Raw genomic sequence first — 19785 nt, 5'->3', positions numbered from 1 at the left:
AAAATAGAGTGTGTAAGATACTGGTTTACGTTGGCTTTCCTATGAGCATCTGGGACTGCCAACCTCTGTGCTGCTGGCTGGTTCCCTACCACCTTCCACAAAACATCATTAGGACCACTGAGTTTCAACATGGTGAATTTTTCCCCATTTGATGTGAAAGTTAAATAAAAATTGAGTGTTTACAGATTTCTAGCTTTCATGAAAGGGGGAAGGCAGCAGCATGATACTAAGGAATCATTAGGATTCTGCATCAGTGAAGTATAAAACAACTAAGCTGTCAGGGGTATGGGTAGTCCAGTGAGAAATACATCCACTTGTTTTTGTGCATATATGATCCCTGATACTGTTCAAGAACTGTGCCTAGCTCCTGCTTTTATGTAAATGAGCTACTTGGAAAGCTGTTCTTATGAAAGGTAACATCAAATGCTTTTTACTGACTAGATACGAGCTTCTTGCATGTCACATTTATGTAAGCATGGATAGACAGACAAAAACACGGCTTGGCTTCCATAGCTTGGCATGAAATGCATTAAGAATGAGAAAATAGATGTCTGTCCCCAACATCTTTGGGTAAAATTTTTAAGGGAAGTTGCAGAACAAAATCAAAATATGACAATAGTTGTGGGAAAATATGGCAATCACTGAACAGGTCTGCAGAAAAACTTTTGCTTGCAACTTGTAGTTTTAACTTCCTGTATGTCAGCAGGAAGCTCAGTGTTTCCTTGTGCCATCCCAGTAATTTTGGAGAAATTCTTATGTCACACTTCAGCAGGATGAGCACCCGTCCTTGTCTGCCTGTGCTTAGAGTTGTTTGCCCCCTCCGTAAGACCCTTGCTGTTTACTTTCAGACGCAAATTTTAGTCACTTGATTGCTAAATTAATTTGTCAGGTTGAGATTGCCCTACAAAAGTACATGAGAACACCTGGGAACATTTTCTTTCAAGTTTGTATGTCCCTTCATGTAAACCATTGTCTGAGTGAAATAGAAATGCCTAGAAAACCCCCATGAATATTGTCCTTATGGATTTAGGACTGCTGTCATGTTTAGAAACAAGCTAATTTTATGAAAGATCTAGAAAAGTTGGTATTCCCATCACAGGTCATCGAGATGCACACAGAATGCTTGAATTGCAACAGGTGGCTGGCTGACTGCTCTGCAGGCATCCAGCCGAAAGCAGCAGCTTTGTGCCAGCTAGCATCCTTCTAGCCAGTCAGTTTGCAAAAGCAGTATTAACAAACAAGATGTGGAGACATGTAGCCACAGTTGCTTTGGAGTTCTGCCAGAGGAGCAGCATGCCTGTGGCCTGCGTCTGTGGATAGTCTGTGCAGAGCAGATGGCTGCAGGACTAATTGCAGCTCCGAATGAATGAGATCTAGTGCTGTGAATCAGGCAGCATGACTTTCCTCAGAGGGAGACAAGGGGTGTAGCTGTGATACTTTGTATCCTGAAGGTGTTTTACCATCAACTCAGAGCTGTTGTAGACTTCTTTCTGGGTTGCAATAAATCAAATATCTTCCTCCAAAAGGTCTGTAGGTGCAGGGTCATTTAAGCAGTCTTCTGTGAGGTAGAGTGGTTAAACTAGCTGTTTGGTTATGTACACCTACTGGTTGTCAGCATGATCACTAGTACAGCATGACTCAGTAGTACTCTCACAACCTTGTTCAGTGTAGTGTCAGATGCCCCAAATAAATGCAATCAATCCCTAAGGAGTAAGGATGGTCATCAAAAGGGTACCATATAGTATAGTTTGGTCAAGTCATATAATGTGCATGTATGGCAGTCCTGTTTTTATGCTTCTAAATGCTTTCTAAAAAAGCTTTCAAGGGGAAGGATAGGAGGAAAATGGATGATGATTCTTCTCTTGGAATGAGGCAGAGGGAGAAAACAGATGGTTTGATGAGGAGTACCTTAGTTGATGTGGCAATGAAGAATTTCTTAAGGTCTGCCCAGATTAGTTTTCCATGTGCGATATAGTTCAGTATGCAAGCTTCCTTTTTCTGTCTACTTTGAGTATATTGTAGTGATTCAGTGCATAAGCATTTAAGAAGATTCATATGGTATAAGGTGCAATTTCTTGACTTGTCAGTTAAATTTTTTTCTTGTCTTATTTCTTGTCTTTATTTGCTGGAGGCTCAGCACAGGTGAAAACAGGTGAGCCCACAAATAGGAAGCATGAAAACTATTCCAAATGGTCAGCTGCAGGTGTTAATCTGTAATTCTTAACAGTATTAAAAAGAGAACCTGCGTACTTCATTTTAGGAACTGCTTATGTATGTGCATATCTGAGAACCTTCTAAGAGGGGGCTTAGTGTTAGTGTTCAAACAATAGGGCCATTTTGAGTCCCTGTGTTTGTGAAAATGAGGTTGTCTTGCACTTTGCTCTTAAGTTTACGTTTGATGATTAAGAAAACTCAGAGTTCTCTTCCTGTGCTTGCTATGGAAGTTTAAAGTGTTTCATAAAGATAGGATGTTGTCATTTTTAAGTGCCAGGGATGACTGTATTAAAAACTAGATATGATTGTCTTCACATTTGCCTTTTTGCAAAAACTGCCTCATTGCAGTTCAGTTACAGTGCACCCTCATGTCCCTTGGCAATTAAAGAATTTATGAATTTTAAAAAAGTAGCATTGTGATACTGTGATGCTTGGCTTTGGTGAGCTGTAACCAGGAGCAAATGTAACAGAACAGTTTGCAAAGTGAGAGAGACAGGGAGGTTTCCCTAGTATTTCCTGTAGCTCCTAGGGCACAAAGCGGTTCAAAAAAACTGCGAAGAAACCTTGAGATTAGAGGAAGTTACTATGAATACAGAGCAAAATGACTAAAATGTGTCCTATGTACTAGTCTCTCTGCAGCTTGTAAAGTCAGTTACATGTAACTAGTTTCAGGTTTTGTGGAACAGCAAATGAAAGACGTTAAAGTAAGACATGTTTGTAACAACTTTTTGGAATAATCTGTTTTGATGCTTTCTTAAAGGCTGCTTTGTGAAAGTTTTAAATAGTTGCTCTGTTTTCAGAGATCTGTGCAAAACTGTGTAACTCATTGGAACAAAACTCGTGGAAATATTTAAACTGTATAGTTGCTTTATCTTGATATATCTCTGTCCTGATCTTAAATAGGAAGCTGTTCATGACAGCTAGCTAGCTGGAAGAAATCTTTTGATAACTGCATTTGAAGATGATACAACTCCTTATTGCTAACTCAAACTGCAGGTGATTTTGTTACTGTATAAATTGAAGGAAAAGGTATTTTGCTGGTGGTTTTGTGGTAGTTGTCTGTTCAAAATCCTGCTCCTGACAGATAGGATAAGCAAAGGTCACTGCTTGCTTTCCCTTTCTAATTCCCTTTAGACAAGAACCTTGGCAATTAATGAAGCTGGGTGAGTTTTTTCCCCTTTCAAAGCTGACAAGGGAAAGCTGTGAAGTTGGGTACACAAGGCATTGTGCGGTATCTGTAAATATAAGGATGACCTTCTGCAACCTTCTCTGAAAAAACATTGCATCTTTTTGCTATCACCTAGATAATCCTTATCCTACTTGGCTTCTTTCCACCAGGAAGCTCAGTCTGTGTGTCATTGGGGTGCTTGATTAGCAACAGCAGCATGTGGAAAAGAGGTATCAGATCTAATGTCCACTTCCAATCTATACTGTAATGTTTTGAATGTAAGTTCATTTATTATACAATTAAGCATCTCCACCAACTATTGTTTTTGCTTGGAGAGGAAGGTAGGTGCTGTCTAATTAATAGTTCTTCTCATTCAGTCAGGTATTACCACAGGGGCCACATTTATTTACAATTATATTATAGAACATATATGGTGCATTCAAAAAAATACATAAATCCTAGACTGTAAAAGCTTCAACCTCAGCAGCGGTGCTAGGCTGCTGAAGGGAAAAACAAACAAACAAACACAACCAAAAAAAGACCAAAAAAACCAAACAACCACAGAACCCCACAAAGCCAGAACACACCCAGAGAAACAAACAAAAACCACCACAAACAAATGCTGAAACCCATTAAGCTCTGTCTGGGAGTGAGGTGGGTCCACAATTTCTAGTAGGATGTGTGTTGAGGTACAGTCGTAAGTTCAGGCAGCCTCCCCAGTTATAGTAATAGCCAGGTTACTGCTTTTGTTTCACTTTTCCTCTGTAGGAGGTTACAGGTAAAGATGGCATGCTAAGATTTCCTGCTTTGCTCCTGGTGTCACTTCACAAAGTCACTCACATATCTTAAACACAACAGATGCTATTTCTTCAAAAGATGTTTCTGGGCTTTATGATTTGTAACTGTGACAACTCTGAACTTTCAAAATCTGAGGTGCAAAATACTCTTTTGAGAGCATGTGCTGCAGCTTAGTTCTGAGTTCCTGGTTTCTTTGCTCTCCCCACCTAGGTTCTGCATGTTTGGGTTTCCACTGGTTAGCGTTTGGGGTTAGCTTGCATTCATTGCAGATTGAGGGGCTTCTCCATGAGTTGGCTGCAACAGTGTTAGTTCCCAAATGGGTTTGATGGGTTAGTCCGAGTCCTTGACGATGGGCATGTCCAAAATGCTCATAGCTGCTGTTACTATTTTGGAAAAGTGAAAGACCATCTGATGCCAGTAGCTTTTTTGAAAATAGGAGGAAATAGGGATGGGCAAAACAATCATCTTGTGGGTTTTAAAACTGTTACGGATTTTCAATTACAAACACTACAAGTAGAGGTTTTAATTTTCTTGTGGACTGCTGTCCGTATGAGGTGCATTGCCATGTTTGTAGATACATTCCTCCAGTCCTTGTGGTTTCATTAGTGAGACAGAAAAGTATAGCTAGGTTTCTCTCAAATTTAGAGTTCATAACTGGTTTCTTTTATATCAATGTACTACATACTTCCAAATTTGAAGGAAAAGGTATGTATTACAGATTTTAATATGCATTCATTGTTCTTTAAAATCTCAAAAAGGCTCTCTACTGATGCTCTTCCTCTTTACAAAAATAATTCTTTGGATGTATCTGAAAAAAACTAGTAGTTATTTTGAATTTCTGACTGTTAAAGCACACAGTCTGAGAGTTTAGGGGCATAATTTTTTAGTTTTCCATAAAAATCTATCAAGCACCTGGCTGTTATCACTGGGAGACCACAACATAAGTGTATTTGGAAGTAACACATTAAGTGTCCCAGGTTCCTTCAATAAGGAAAAGCTCTTTGTATACTCAGTTTGATGGTGTAACTTGTTTTTCCCAAGCTGAGATGTTGTGGGAGTTGTGTGATAGATGCGAGCTATTTGCTTATTGTAGAATTTCATATGTGTTTTAGACTGAAGGTTTTGTAGTTCTTTTAAATATCAACATTTAAAAAGCACTAAACAGCAGTATTGCACTGACATACCTTACCATTGTTGGCTTAAGTTAATCCAAAGCTAATAACTAGTTGGTGCTCCTACTCTTGAGGAGCAAATTTGAATTACACAAGTTTATTCTGTTCAAGTTGGCTTCAGAGTGGTTCAGAGGTTTGTTCTTTAGAAAGTGTCTGCTGTGAGGTTCACAGTAGAATAGTTATTGATGATGCGAATAATGTTGTTTTGGATAAAGATAACTGGAGGGAGGAAGGAAGAAAAACTTGTTGCTGTTGTTCGTAACTGAAGTTGTAGCTCTTAATATAACTTAAGAGTTTAACAGTGGAATAGTGTGTGAGGTCAGATAGAGCTCAGACTAGGAAAAAACAAGGTGATTCACTCTTCCAAAGCAACTTTACTTTTCTTTTACTATTTACAAAACTCTTAGTTGAAAAAGATCAGAGTGATATAATTAGAATGTTTTTGTTGTTATTGCTAATGATGACTTAATTTCTTTTGTTGTTCTGCAGTTAATGCATTACAAAAACCTTTCAATTAAGTGAAGAATGTTTTTAAACAAAGAAAGATTTTATTTATTATTTTTAAACATCTATTGCCTTTTGACTTTTTATTTTGACAGCAGGAACAAAGGGACACTTGTTTTCCTATTCTTACTTGGCCAGAATACAAATCAAAATAGCAAAATAACTACAGCATTTGGAGGGTGGCAGCTTTAATAAATCAGTTGAATACTTCAGAGTTCATAATTCTTCCTTTTTTTCAGTATAGAGAATTTTTTATGAATGCTTTAATGCTTTACCTTGAGTATTGCCTTGAAGATTTGAGACAAAGTGCAGCACTGTTCTGTTTATAGTAGCTGCAAAAAATTACTGATTTCCTGTGTAAATCACTGGAAATCATTAGAAGTATGCACGTTTCAGCAAAAATAACATTACACTGTAGTACTCATGGATCTTTTTTAATTTTTTTTTAAGGAAGCCTGTTTCAGAGTGCTACAAACAAATGAATAGTTGTTATTATGGATTGTAATTAAAATCATTCAGGTGTTGCTTTAGTGTAGTGTGAGTTCCCTGCTTCAAAGGATCTGTCACCATACTCCAGCTTAATAAGTCACTAAAGTAGTGTTAGCTGATAGCTGTGCAAAAGCTTAAAATTTCATGAAGCAGCAATTTATTGTGCAAGGCATAGCACACTGGCATAGCTCTGCATTTTTAATGGAGGTATAGGTTATTCATTGAAACAAGGCTAAATGAAAAGGGTGACAGTGCACTATTGATGATGTTACTGCAGAAAGCTCCCTGTAAGAAATAAACCCCATGTCCTGTAGCTGAATGTGTGCACCTTCTTTTCACGCACAGTCCCCCAAACAGATTAATTGAACCTACCCAAATTTAACTTCAGCAAAGCATGGACGTAGTTTGTAGTTCAAAAGGAATTTAGAATCTCTGTGAGTGACCTTGATAATTTACACCATCTATAATTTGAAATTCCATGAACTCACCTTTGTAGTGTTATTCCTAAGGGCATGGCATGAACCTTAATGTGATTTTGAATTGTATAAGTATAACCAACTTTGGTCTTTTGTGTGATGTGGAAAATTATGTCACTTTTTTCCAAGGAGCAGTTGTCTGAAAACTTAGTGTTGGTGGCAGAGAAGTAAGGCGTTTAGCAAAAGGATAGATATTTCATCACACATGCCCATTGTGGAAATATCAAAAGCCAACACCTCTTTCAAACAGTGTAGCTGACGGTGTGTTGTGTTTTTATATTTTCAGGTTTTGTTGCTAATCCATTTGCAAAGGTATGAAGAGTATGGGAGATGACACAGTAGTTGGACTGCCTTCTCTGCTGTGCTATCCAGTGAAGTGGTGGTTTTTTGAATTACTGTATCTTTTGTGGCTAGGAGTCAGGTTTGGGAGTCTGGTTGATACAATCAGCTCTGTTGTTTCAGAAAATAGAGAGTTGGGCTGTTGGTGGAGAGTTTCTTTAGGGATCTTGCAGTAGGATTTATTGCTGTCTTTTGCATGGCTTTGGGATTTCCTACTATTACATGTTTGTAGGGAATGTCCTTTTTACCACCATACTGTGGGATGTTTCTTCTCAAATGTTTATACTAACCCCCTGCAATGGGAGCCCTTTCTTCTCTGAGTTGCAGTCTTAATACACTTGCATCACTCATGTTATGATTTTAATTCCTTTCCCCCACCGTGGAAAAAAACAGTCCAAATAGTTCTGCTGGAGTTCTAAGAAGAATCCTATTCCTCTTCCTCTTGGTCTCTTTTCCTTTGTTCAGCCACCTAGTACTTTTTCCACTCCTTTTTATTAGCAGAGAGGAGCTGTGGAGGGAAGAGGGAGTCCCCTTCCATAGATTATGAACGCTCAGGTAGGATGTAACCTAGTTCTTGAATCCAGGAGTCAGCAGGAGCATGTTGGAACTGTCAATAACAAGAGGATGAAGATGTCTTGTAGTTGGAATTGCTTTTGCAGCCTTCTGCAAAATCCAAACCAAATCCATTGCAAATGGAATTTCCTGATATAGAGCAGTACAAAATAAAGGAGACTTTGGATTGTCTATTTAATTCACTTGTTTTCAGTTGTCTGTCTGAATGATCATAGAATCATAGAATAGTTAGGGTTGGAAAGGACCTTAAGATCATCAAGTTCCAACCCCCCTGTCATGGGCAGGGACACCTCGCCCTAAACCATATTACCCAAGGCCTCGTCCAACCTAGCCTTGAACACTGCCAGGGATGGAGCATTCACAACCTCCCTGGACAACCTATTCCAGTGCCTCACTACCCTAACAGGAAAGAATTTCCTCCTTATATCCAATCTAAACTTCCCCTGTTTAAGTTTTAACCCATTACCCCTTGTCCTACCACTACAGTCCCTAATGAAGAGTCCACCCCCAACATCCCTATATGCCCCCTTCAGATACTGGAAGGCTGCTATGAGGTCTCCACGTAGCCTTCTCTGTCCTGTTGAGGACACCAGAACTGCACACAATACTCCAAGTGAGGTCTCACGAGAGCAGAATAAAGGGGCAGGATCACCTCCTTCAACCTGCTGGTCATGCTTCTTTTGATGCAGCCCAGGCTACGGTTGGCTTTCTGGGCTGCAGTGGCACACTGCTGGCTCATGTTCATTTTCTCATCGACCACACCTCCTCCTCTGCAGGGCTGCTCTAAATCTCTTCTCTGCCCAACCTGTAGCTGTGCCTGGGATTGCTCCGACCCAGGTGTAGGACCTTGCACTTGGCATGGTTAAATTTCATGAGGTTGGCATCAGCCCACCTCACAAGCGTGTCAAGGTCCCTCTGGATGGCATTCCTTCCTTCCAGCGTATCAACTGAACCACACATCCTGGTGTCATCGGCAAACTTGCTGAGGGCGCACTCAATCCCACTGTCCATGTCAGTGACGAAGATGTTAAACAAGACCGGTCCCAACACCGATCCCTGAGGGACACCACTCGTTACTGGTCTCCAGCTGGACATTGAGCCGTTGACCACAACTCTTTGTGTGCGGCCATCCAGCCAGTTCTTTATCCACTGAGTGGTCCATTCATCAAATTGATGTCTCTCCAATTTAGAGACAAGGATGTCGTGTGGGACAGTGTCGAATGCTTTACACAAGTCCAGGTAGATGACATCAACTGCTTTACTGCTGCCCATCAGTTCTGTAGCCCCATCATAGAAGGCCACCAAATTGGTCAGGCAGGATTTCCCCTTGGTGAAGCCATGCTGGCTGTCACCAAGCACCTTGTTGTTTTTCATGTGCCTTAGCATGCCTTCCAGGAGAATCTGCTCAAAGATTTTGGCAGGCACAGAGGTAAGACTGACTGGTCTGTAATTCCCCGGGTCATCCATTTTCCCCTTCTTGAAAATGGGGGTTATATTTCCCTTTTTCCAGTCATTGGGAACTTCACCTGACCTCCATGATTTTTCAAATGTGTTGGCCGGCGGCTTAGCAACTTCATTTGCCAGCTAATGATCCTGTTCTTTGCTCACAGATCAAGTCAAACTTGATACTCTCTTTGAGATGTTTGTGGCAGAGCACTAACTCTTGTTTATGTTTCGATTTCTTCACTCTGTTGGAAGAGGTTTTCTTCGATAGCGTTTCGAAGCTTATTGAAGTTCTTGACATTAACTACTGTATTAAATATGAAATGCTTCATCGTAAGTTATCTCTCTCTCATTTATGTGACTGTTTTCTTTTGTCTGGGAATTTTACAGACATGCTATAAAGCAGCTGCAGTTGGAAACCTGCTGCTGTGTCTTGGAAGCCAGTTGAAGTATCATTCTTTGTATGTCCTTTCAAACTACTATTTGGCTAAAGACAGCATAGTGATTCTTCAAGTTTAATATGTCAGAGTGTGCTGATGAGGAACTGTTTTAACTGAGGTGGTTTGTTTAGTCAGTCTTGTTAAACTGTTTTTACAGTTCAAGCTGATCTGATGTATCTGCAGAGCCAGGTCTCCTTGCAATCCTACTTAAAGGCAGTTTGTATGCTATTTTGTTTTAAGACTGGTGTTTTGGCCATGGACAAAAGTGCCTACTTTTGTCTGAGGTGTCTTTGGGTTTAGCAAAACTTCATTTTGCTGATTTGTTTCAAACTGAGTAGCAATAGCTGAGTACTTTACATTAGCAGAGGTAAACTCTCAAATGTGACAACATTTCTAAAGTAGAATAGCATATTGCCCAGTGGTGGGAGCACAGTGACTAAGCGCTCTAATCTGTGTAGACTGCTTTTTCACCTTGATTTTTGGCTGACTCTGGGGAGTAGGGTACCTATAGCTACCTTAATGAGCAGATTGGCCTCTGGGTATGCTAATGCTTTTCTGGTTCCATGTGCTCACTGCCATCTAAGCTGGTATTGGTTTCTTTCAGTATTGAGAAGATGATTTAGACTATAGTCTTGCGGTAAAACACTCAGCAAGAAAGGATCAAAGACTATAACCATCCCTTACGAAAGGGAAGACCCTTTCCCCAGTCCCCACCTTCACGAATCATACCAAGTCATGCACTTCATGCTGGTCCATTCCTACTCAGATGCAAACTAGGAATGGATATGGTTGGCAGCATGTGGCTCAAAGCAAAATGTACTAGCTCCAAAGAAATTGAGATTTGTTTCTAAATGCCAAGCTCCTCTAACGTTTGTTCCATGGTTCGGTGATTCCTGAATCTTGAAAGCTCTGTTTGTAATATAAATGAAAATCAGTAGGTTTGATAATAGAATTTATATGCATAATGCAATCTCCTATGGATAAAAGATTAAATCACTTAATAGAGCTTCATATTATTTACTCCTTGACCTCATTAGGAAAAAATGGAAACTGTACTATCCTTGCAAGCTGCAAACACTTCGACACTTTGATCACTGTTCTGATTACCCTTCGTATCGACAGCTGCTGTACTGAAAAGGAAGGGAAACATGAAGCCTGGGAGCCATGTGTGATACGGTATCACAGTGCAGGACGGCATGAATCTGCATTGTGTGCGATTACCAGACAGTAAATCAGCTGTGCTGTGCCAGAGCCAGAAACCAGTAGCTTTCACACTTGCTGCCTGTTTCCCACTCATTGTAAAGCCCTGCCCTATCACTTGATAGACCTGGAAAGGAAGTGGAGAGGAAGTGAGTGCCACTGCTGGTTCAAAATGTTCCAGGACGACTGGAAAGTTTGAGCAATGGCCTGGGTGAGAAGAACAAGACCTTATTGACAGGGTTCAGTCCTAGTCAAGCCTGTTTCCCGTCAACTTCCGAAGTAATCATAGTCTTTCTTTTTTCATCTCATTTGTACTCTCCGGGTCTCCCTCTTTCACCTTGTTTTTATTTTATATATTTACTTTAGTGAACTGAACAACTAAGGAGAATTGGGAAGTTTTCTTCCCCCTGTTCCACCTGTGATGAATACTGGGGGAATTACTAATGAAAAAGATGACAACCACAGTAAAGGTAGTTGTCATCAGCTGCCTCCAGAGTTTCATTTTTGGAGTCTGCGTAGTCTTTGAATTTCTCCATTCAGTTGATACACAGAAAATAGACTGTTCCAGTGATTCCATGGCACACATGGTTAGTCATGTTCCAGACCAACCAGTGTGATAGACTGACAGCTGTTGGGTTATGGATCTGTAAAGCTGTGTGTACACACACATATAGATGTAGTGAGGAAGTATGTAAGCTGAGGCTCGCTTTCTTGGTTTCAAGTTTTCTGGACTAAGAGTTTACGAAACATACGGTAAGGTCATATAGTTTTAATAATGTTGCAATTTTAAACATACAGCAACATGCCCCTTGTACACTGTACTGTGCCATTTTGCACAGACTTGTGCATGATTTTCCCATCAATGTAGTAAGCAGTCTCTGCTGGCAGTCCTGCTGCTCTAGGGCCTCCTAGTGCATCTCATATTTCTTACTTCAATATGTTACTCTCCCTAGCCTGTCTATGAGATGAGAAAAGCTCATTTAATCTGAGGTGTGAGAGATTTTTCTTTGAGAAACATGCTTGTAAAAAAAAAGGACCAGAGAGATGTCTGTTTAGTTTTGCACTTAAATGTCTCTGGCTATGATCAAAGCAGAGAAGATCCACAAAATGGGGTTTAAGAATGTAAGCATAGGTGGTATCCCATGTTCTTTATGGTCTTTCTGTAGCAAGTCAATTGACTCTGGAATATTCTCACATGCTAAAAGAACAAGTTCAAAAAATCAGTGAACAAGGTGCAGACTCTTTGGGCATGGGTAATATTCACTGGATTGGTTAGTGACCACTCTTCTGGAGGGGTAAACTTTGCTGGGTTTGTGATGGTGTGTACACATTTATAAGCATAATATTTATACACACCAAATGTGTCTGATTCCTTATTATATTTTATTTAGTAGTCCTGGCAATAATGATGCCAAGAAAATCATCTTATTTCAGAAAAACGTATGATTTGAAGTCTTTGAGTTTTGCGAGCTTAAGTTTGACAAGGATTTAAAAGAAAGGGGAAAAAAAAAGGAGGGGCAAAAAAACCCCAACAAAAAACACCCAAAACCAGAACAACCCAGATTCTCAACCCTCAATGATATATAAAATGTGAAAGTGGCTTGGATTCTGTAGTATAAATATACAGTGTGCTAGAGATGTTTTTGAAAACTCAATTGGTCAGGTAGAATAATTGGCTGCTTCCAGAGGGCTTGTGGAAGCAGTGCGTGTGCAAGGGAGGTGTGAGAGAGACCAAGTGTTACAGAGGCACGTTGGCTTGCAGAGCATGCATAGCTTGTACCAATTTTTTTTTAGAATGTTTTTCCTTCCCCGTGTCCAAAATAGTTCACATTCAATAGCTGTGGTTAGGTTATTTTGGAAAGATGTCCCCAGGCACTTCATAATGGAACTTGGGAAGAGATTTAAGAGACAGGAGTTCTTAAACATTATTTGTAAGCAACTTATTTTAAAGTATACTACTTCTTAATATAAAATTAACCAAAAAGTGTCTGTGGGATATTTAGGTTGGTATATGAATCTGAAGAAGTCGAAGTATATGCTTGTTACCAATTCAGCTCACTATATATTTTTTTTTTTTTCCCTTTTTTGAGACTTTAACCAGTCCAAATCTCCCAGGCCTATTCACTGTGTTTCTAACATTTTCCCATATCTTACTCTTCTCAGGATGGCTCGTACTTGGCTGAGTTCCTGCTGGAAAAAGGCTACGAGGTGAGTGACTCGGTGACCGGCTGCAGGCTGATGGAGCCGATTGGATGCTGCAGCTCCAGCTTCCTCTGCTTCTGTCCTTCTCTGTGTATGTTTTCCACTCCAGCCCTAGATAACAAATCAAAACTCCAGAGAGGAATGTGCAACATGGCCTGTAATCATGCCAGCTTATTGTACTATTTATCATCTAATGTCCACTGGTGGGTTCCCTCTTCTCCTCAGGGTATAGCTGCTTTGCATGTTTCCCGCCAACTCAGATAAGCAGCGACCTGTGTGAGCCAAAACTGTAAGGAATTAGGCAATAATTTATGATGCAATGTACCGCATAAAGGAATAAGAATCTCTTGTTTGTTCTTTTTCCCCCACTCTCTCCACCCTAAAGGCCCTTTTATTTTGGCAGTTACACTTCAGCGATGAAAACCTTGCATTTTGCTTTTTCTGTTTAAAAAAGGGGAAAAAGAAAAAAAACCAAACCAACCCTCAAAATATGTTTTCATAGTATTATTTTCCACCCCCTTTCTTAGATAAATCGTATTCTTGATTAATATTATTATTTTCATTTACCTTTTCCTTAAAATAAAGGGAGTCCGATTCCTAACTACTTGCTGCAAAAATTTCCCTGGTAAAATCATGTTTTTGGAGACCCAGCAAAGCAACAATCACATTATTATAGTATGATCTGATGGTTTTGAATTGTTGTGGGCATATATATAAGAATGTTTGCATTCTTAGTCATGAAAGACTCTTCCAAAATGCATGATAATGAAAGGAAAGGGCTGGTCAGATTGATTTCCCTACAATGCAGTATTTTCTGGGGTTTTAACGAAAGTTAATGCTTGTTCTAATATTGTATTTTATTACTTCTGTTCTAATACTGCTTCGTAGTTTAGTGAGACGTCTCTTCTCAGCCAGTGTGTTCTTTCTGTGCTTTTGCACATGGTTAATCTTGCCTTGTTCATTCCATCCTTTCTTCTGGTTTGCTAATTGATCTGCTTATTGATGTGTCTGCTGTAAATTGATTATTTTTACTATTTCTCCATTTCATTTGGGGAAGAGAGGTATCATTGTGATTGCTGTCTCCTAGTACACAATGCTCTGTCCTAGTCCGCAATGAAATTGGGAACTGCTAACTGCAACTAAAATGAAATATAACCCTTTCCATAGTGGAAAGATTCTAATAATTGTGTGGAGATAATTTTTTTCCTGTTCCTTAACTCTGTTTATTTGCTGGAATTCTTTCCTGTGTTCCCAGTTAAAGACCTCCGTTCCTGATGAACTGAACACAAGAATACATGTGATAACTGATTGCCTCCCTAACAAAGATGGTCCGTTTGACTTCTTTAAATAATTTGAATTAAAAAAAAAAAATCAGTTGTTGTTAAGAAAACCCCACTGATCTTACATTCTTAACTAGATTAACCAGCTTGCACACATTTTCGTTTGTCATAAAGTTTGCATTTCACCTGTCCCATACAGACAAAGGTATCTTTCATCAGTTTTTTTACGGTTATATTGCTGTCATGGATTAAGCATTTGGCAGGTTTTCTTTCTCTTGTGTGTGCATACCAGAAAAAGGAGTGGGAGGAAAAAAAGAACAGAAAAAAGAAGCTAGGTTTGCATGTTTTCTTGTTATCGCTGGATGCAACAGATTCTCTGGATCTGTTTGTTTGCTGAAACTTTTTGCAGTCCTGGGGTGATTGCATTTAGCACATCTCATTGGTTAAATGTCGGTATCACTGTCATTCAGCTGACACAAAGCTCTTGCAAGCACAGTCTTTCATCAAGGTTTGAGCTGGCAAAATTTGACGTATTGGTCAATCATTTGTGTGAACTTGAATTTTAGCGTGACTTCATTCAGAGATAGATAATTGAGAGCTCAGGATGACTCTCATGGGGACTTAAAGCCAAAATATTTAATTTTGCTGGAGGAGTTGTAGAGCACTTCAGTTAGCTTCCTTTAGAATAATCTGATGCTTTAAAATTAAAGTCTGCTTTTTACTCAGCAGCACAGATGTTCATCTGAGTATTCAAAATACTTCCAGCATCTTTTGTGAAAGTGAAGTTGTTATAGAAGTTTCTTTTTTTTGAAAGTGTTTCTCTGTAAACCTTTTGTTGGTATAAATTATCCACATAACTTTAACCACGTAACTATGAAAATTTATCTTTATAAATTCATTATTTTAAGGAAATTTCTTTTGGCAGGCCGTGTTTCTCAGTTTCCCATTGATCCTCAAAATGGAAATATTTTAGTTGTAGAAAGTTTAGCATTTGAATTGTAGAACAAGGTATGTTGTAAGCCTATCGTGTGGCTGGGCACACAAGATTTTATGGAAAGAAATTGGCATCATAAATATGACTTGCAAGTTGTGAAGATGAAGCTATTCAGCTGTTATTAGAGATCTTGCCACAAAATGTCATCCTTAAAGCTGTCGACTGGTCTCACTCTGTGGTTATGCATACCTTTTTATTCAGTTAAGTTTCAGACTTTGGATGGAATAAGAAGTGTCAATAAGCATAGCTTGTGTTATGTGTAAAACAAAAATCCCCAAATAAAACCAAACCAAAACCCTGAAAACTCTGTTCCTACTGGTATATTCTCACAGGTACAAGTTAACATTGAAGTAAGAGAGTAAAGCAGTGGCCCAACCCAGCCAAATGTAGGATGCATCAAAGTGTAAGGAATCACTTTCAGAAATAATGGGCAGGGGGAAGTAGAGGACAGTCAGATGCTGATGCTTGGTTTCACTTGTGCAAGCACAACTTCTGCAGCTGGTAACCCAAGCTAACATGAATTTTGTCAGCGGTCATGGGTCTAGCTGACGTAAGGAAGAAAGAGGGTCAGTGTTTGAACAATTTCTCTAATGTATTAAACACAAATGAGCTTTTCATTAATGTTAGTCAGAACCAGTGGGGTTTTTTACAGTCTTGTTTATCATGGCTGGTTAAAGGAAAGCCCCAACCTGTGTTTCAGCCTTAAGCTTGCCTGTGTGTCTTGTAACCCAGTGGATAACCCTGACTCATGAGGTCCATTAAAAAAGCACTGACTGTTCTGGCTGTTCTTCCACCACCCCAAAAAGTGTATAACAGCTGTTTTCTAAAATATTTTGGGCCTTGTAGCTGCTGCCCATTCTTTCCCCTTGTCTTTTTCTTCTCCACTTCTCTCTTCTCTGCCCTCACTCTCCTTTCCTTAGACCTATCTCCTGCTGCTGCTTTTTCCATGCCCATCATCTCTGGCTCCAGAAAGGCTTCTCTGCAGCCAGGGAGAAGTGATTATCTCAGGATTCACATATTGCGTCTCCAACTCCAATAGTGCTGACAAGTCTTACCCACTAGGAGATGGTGCTTTAGGGCAATTCAGTGTTTCCTGTACTGTTTGTGATGCTTGGGCTGCTAGTGGTGTCAGCAGGAGAGAAGGTGAAACCACTCAGAGGTATGAAAGTAAATGACAGCATCAGAGCTCTCCTCCAACTGTTTAGTTATGATTTGGATAATTGTCTGTCTTTAGAAATAGAGACAAGCTCTGATTACGTTATAGAAGGGTTAGGCCTGTGTATGTGAAAAGAGAGGTGATGATGATGAACACTTTTCTTTTAATGCTTACCTTTTGTATTTCTCCTTGTTCAACCCTCCAGGTGCATGGCATTGTTCGTCGGTCTAGTTCTTTTAATACAGGCCGGATTGAACATCTCTATAAGAACCCACAGGCTCACATTGAAGGAAGTAAGACTTTGCTTTTAAATTTAAGGTGACTTTGGGTTTTGGTTTTGGTGTGTCTTTTTTTGGGGTGAGGGGTTTGGCTTTTAGTCTGTGGTGTGTGTTGGTGGAGAAAGATCCGCTGGAGCAGGAAGGGAATCCCAGTTTCCTCTACCTAAATGGTAGTAACAAGTAGTTATTTTTAAGCTTTGCTTGATTTAGGATTGGTTATTTAAAACAAACAAGCAAGTGAAAAATAAACACTTGATAGCTAAGCTTCACTTTTCTCTGCTTGCGTTAGCTAGCTACTCTCTCTCAGAAAGAAAGCGATGACTGTCTCTGATGAAAATGTGACACAAAACATAGATATTCTTGTGTGTGTGTTACCAAGAGGGGAAAATATGAAACGGGCCTATAAGGATGTTGGGGAAGGACTCTTCATTAGGGACTGTAGTGATAGGACAAGGGGTAACGAGGTAAAGTGTAAACAGGGGAAGTTTAGATTGGATGTAAGGAGGAAGTTCTTTATTGTAAGTGTGGTGAGGCACTGGAATGGGCTGCCCAAGGAAGTTGTGAATGCTCCATCCCTGGCGGTGTTCAAGGCTGGGTTGGACAGAGCCTTGGGTGACATGGTTTAGTGTGAGGTGTCCCTGCCCATGGTAGGGGGTTGGAACTTGATGATCATAAGGTCCTTTCCAACCCTAACTATTCTATGATTCTATAAGAAATTGTGTGGAAATGCTGACACAGTTCACATGTACTTAGGCAGTAACAATTAGAAAATGGCTGAGTCTGCAAAAAGCTACAGGAGGTTAAAAACACTGAGCTATCAGAATAGTAAAGTGTGGGAGGTTTTGAGGCAGTTATCTTAAGTACTCCACTTCTGTATCCTCATGAGTTTCTTAGTGCCTGATGGAGGTGCCTGATGGAGGTGAAGGCTTGGGGGCAGCCTGCATGACAGCATGAATAAGACAGTCACTTCGTACTGATGACAGGAAAAATGTATCTTCTGAATTTCTGCACCCAAGGAAATAACTTTTTTTTTTTCCTGAAGGAAAGGTCTTGTTTTTAGAAACTAGCTAACAATTCACTGTATTCTGTTACGGACGATAATTTTGAAAGGTAAAATCAATGCCTTCAGTGTACACTTTGCAGTTTGGTGTACTTTTTGTACTTTGTTTTGAGTACTTTAAGAAGGTTAAGTGGTCACTTAATGAGAAGCTTAAATGTTGGGTGGCTCCAGTTCAGCAGGATTGAGCATTTTAACAAGCGTATAGTTCTCTAAACTATTCATACTTTGTAGATTTTACAGAATGACACTGTCCTAAATAGTCCAATCCAAGTTATTATTAACACTAAATATCTCTATGCAGTCTCATGTATTTTGAAGTCTGCTTCCCCCATGGTTGAACAGAGCCTAATTTTATCAAATTGTAATATATAATGCTACTTTTAGAGTTCACTTGATCTTTGCTTGTAATTAAAAAAAAAACCAAAAACAAAAACAAAAACCAACCAACCCAAAATTGTAGATAGTTGCTACTTACTGCACATTTCTCCTTAAAATATCTGATTGAGAGAGGGGTAAAACTGAATACAATATCTTCATGAAGAATACTGAAATCTGTGCTTCTGTCAAGGACAATGCAAGAACTGTTTCCTATGACTTGTATTCAGGGTTTACAAGGTAAAATGAAGTAAGAGAAAACAAATAGGAACTTTGCATTGTGAGGACCATCGTGTGACTATGAAAAGTGATTTGAAAAGGCAGTGGAGATCATAATAAATGTGTAAATGAGCATTTAAGGAAAGGCATGGAATAAAGGAAAAGAAAGCAGACCTTAGATGTTTTTCCTCACTTTTTATTTAATTTTCGTTTAGCTGAGGAGTGCAGCCATATGAATGGGAGGAGGAGGAGGAATTGGACTTGCCATCTCAGGAAAAGCTGCTCCATGGAAACTGTTTGGAAACAATGGGTTTCCAGGCAGTACTGGAGGAAGCAAAGAAGCAATAGTGGTTGATGTGAGCAAACCCTAATTTTGTCTTTGCTGTATGTGTTCTTCCCATGAGGAATTGATTACACAGTGCATGATGATGATCTTCCTAGACAGTGAACCTCTTTATACAAAAAAAATTGTAGGGAGAACAAGAAGGAAAGCAAGCTGTTTCCTGAAGCAAGCCCTTCAGCTATTGCTTGCTAAGGAGGTTTATAGATTGGATAATATTGCTAAGCCCCAAAGGTTTTGACATTTAATCTGTGTCTATAAATCTTTGTACCAAATAAACCCCATTTCTAGGAAGTCTTTCCACTTAGCCTGTTACTCCTGAAGGATCTCTTTTTCATTGGTCAGAAAATGAGCAAAGCCTCATGTCCTGCTCCCATTCAAAAAAACCCTTTTGGGCAAGAATCTTAAAGACTTGATTGTAGACCAAAATGGGTATTCCCCTTTGAGACCTTTAAATTTAAGGTAATCATGGGAGGGTATTTCTGATGCTTGGCTTAGCATGGCTGGCAGCCCACCTTCCCCTGGGAAGCTCTGAGACTACTCTCTGGCTTGGGAATGGTGGCAGAACTGAATGTCTCTGGTGTAGGAAGAGAGAGCCTGACTGTCTTTCCTGCTCAGCTGCTGCTTAGACTGGAGAGGAATCAGTTGCTCTTTCAGACCCTAAGGCTCTCACAGAGCTTCTGCTGCTCCCTGGACCTCTTATAACAATGTCATCTGTTCCATTCTCTCTGAAAGGATGGCTAAGCTTGCAGTTTTGTTTAACTCCCATCCAAGGTTAGCAGCAGCAGAAGAGGGTCTCCTGTTGCCTAGGGGAAGCTTTCTTTTCTGGTACAGAAGGGGTAGTGCATTTGAGTTCTTCCCTACTCCCACCAGCCCAGATGGTTCTTAAGAAAGGTGGTAACTGCCATCAGAGAAATAGGTTAGGTAGTGCTTGCTCTGGATGTCTGTTTAGCATTGTAAGAAAAATGCAGCAGTTAAGGCAGTCTGGACACCAACAGTATTAAAGATTGCAGGTTAAAACCAGTATCAAAATAGTTCTATCCTGTAACCATTTGGGATCTTGTG

General features: G+C 39.8%; 1 protein-coding gene across 1 annotated transcript in view; it reads left to right on the top strand.

Annotated features, from left to right (window-relative positions):
- GMDS (GDP-mannose 4,6-dehydratase) overlaps positions 1 to 19785 on the top strand; it is a 425091-nt gene that overhangs the window by 53940 nt on the left and 351366 nt on the right. Inside the window, exons 2-3 of the mRNA XM_061346622.1 lie at positions 12980 to 13024; positions 16654 to 16741. Of these exons, the coding sequence (XP_061202606.1) occupies positions 12980 to 13024; positions 16654 to 16741 (133 nt within the window). The remainder of the gene's footprint in view (positions 1 to 12979; positions 13025 to 16653; positions 16742 to 19785) is intronic.

This window comes from Neopsephotus bourkii, unplaced genomic scaffold (genome assembly GCF_033783945.1).
Source record: "Neopsephotus bourkii isolate Nb327-2 ecotype Australia unplaced genomic scaffold, CSIRO-AGI_Nbou_v1 NB_272, whole genome shotgun sequence".
Lineage (NCBI taxonomy): Eukaryota > Metazoa > Chordata > Aves > Psittaciformes > Psittacidae > Neopsephotus > Neopsephotus bourkii.
Note: the sequence above shows the minus strand (reverse complement) of the source record. Positions and strands in the feature narration are given on the sequence as shown.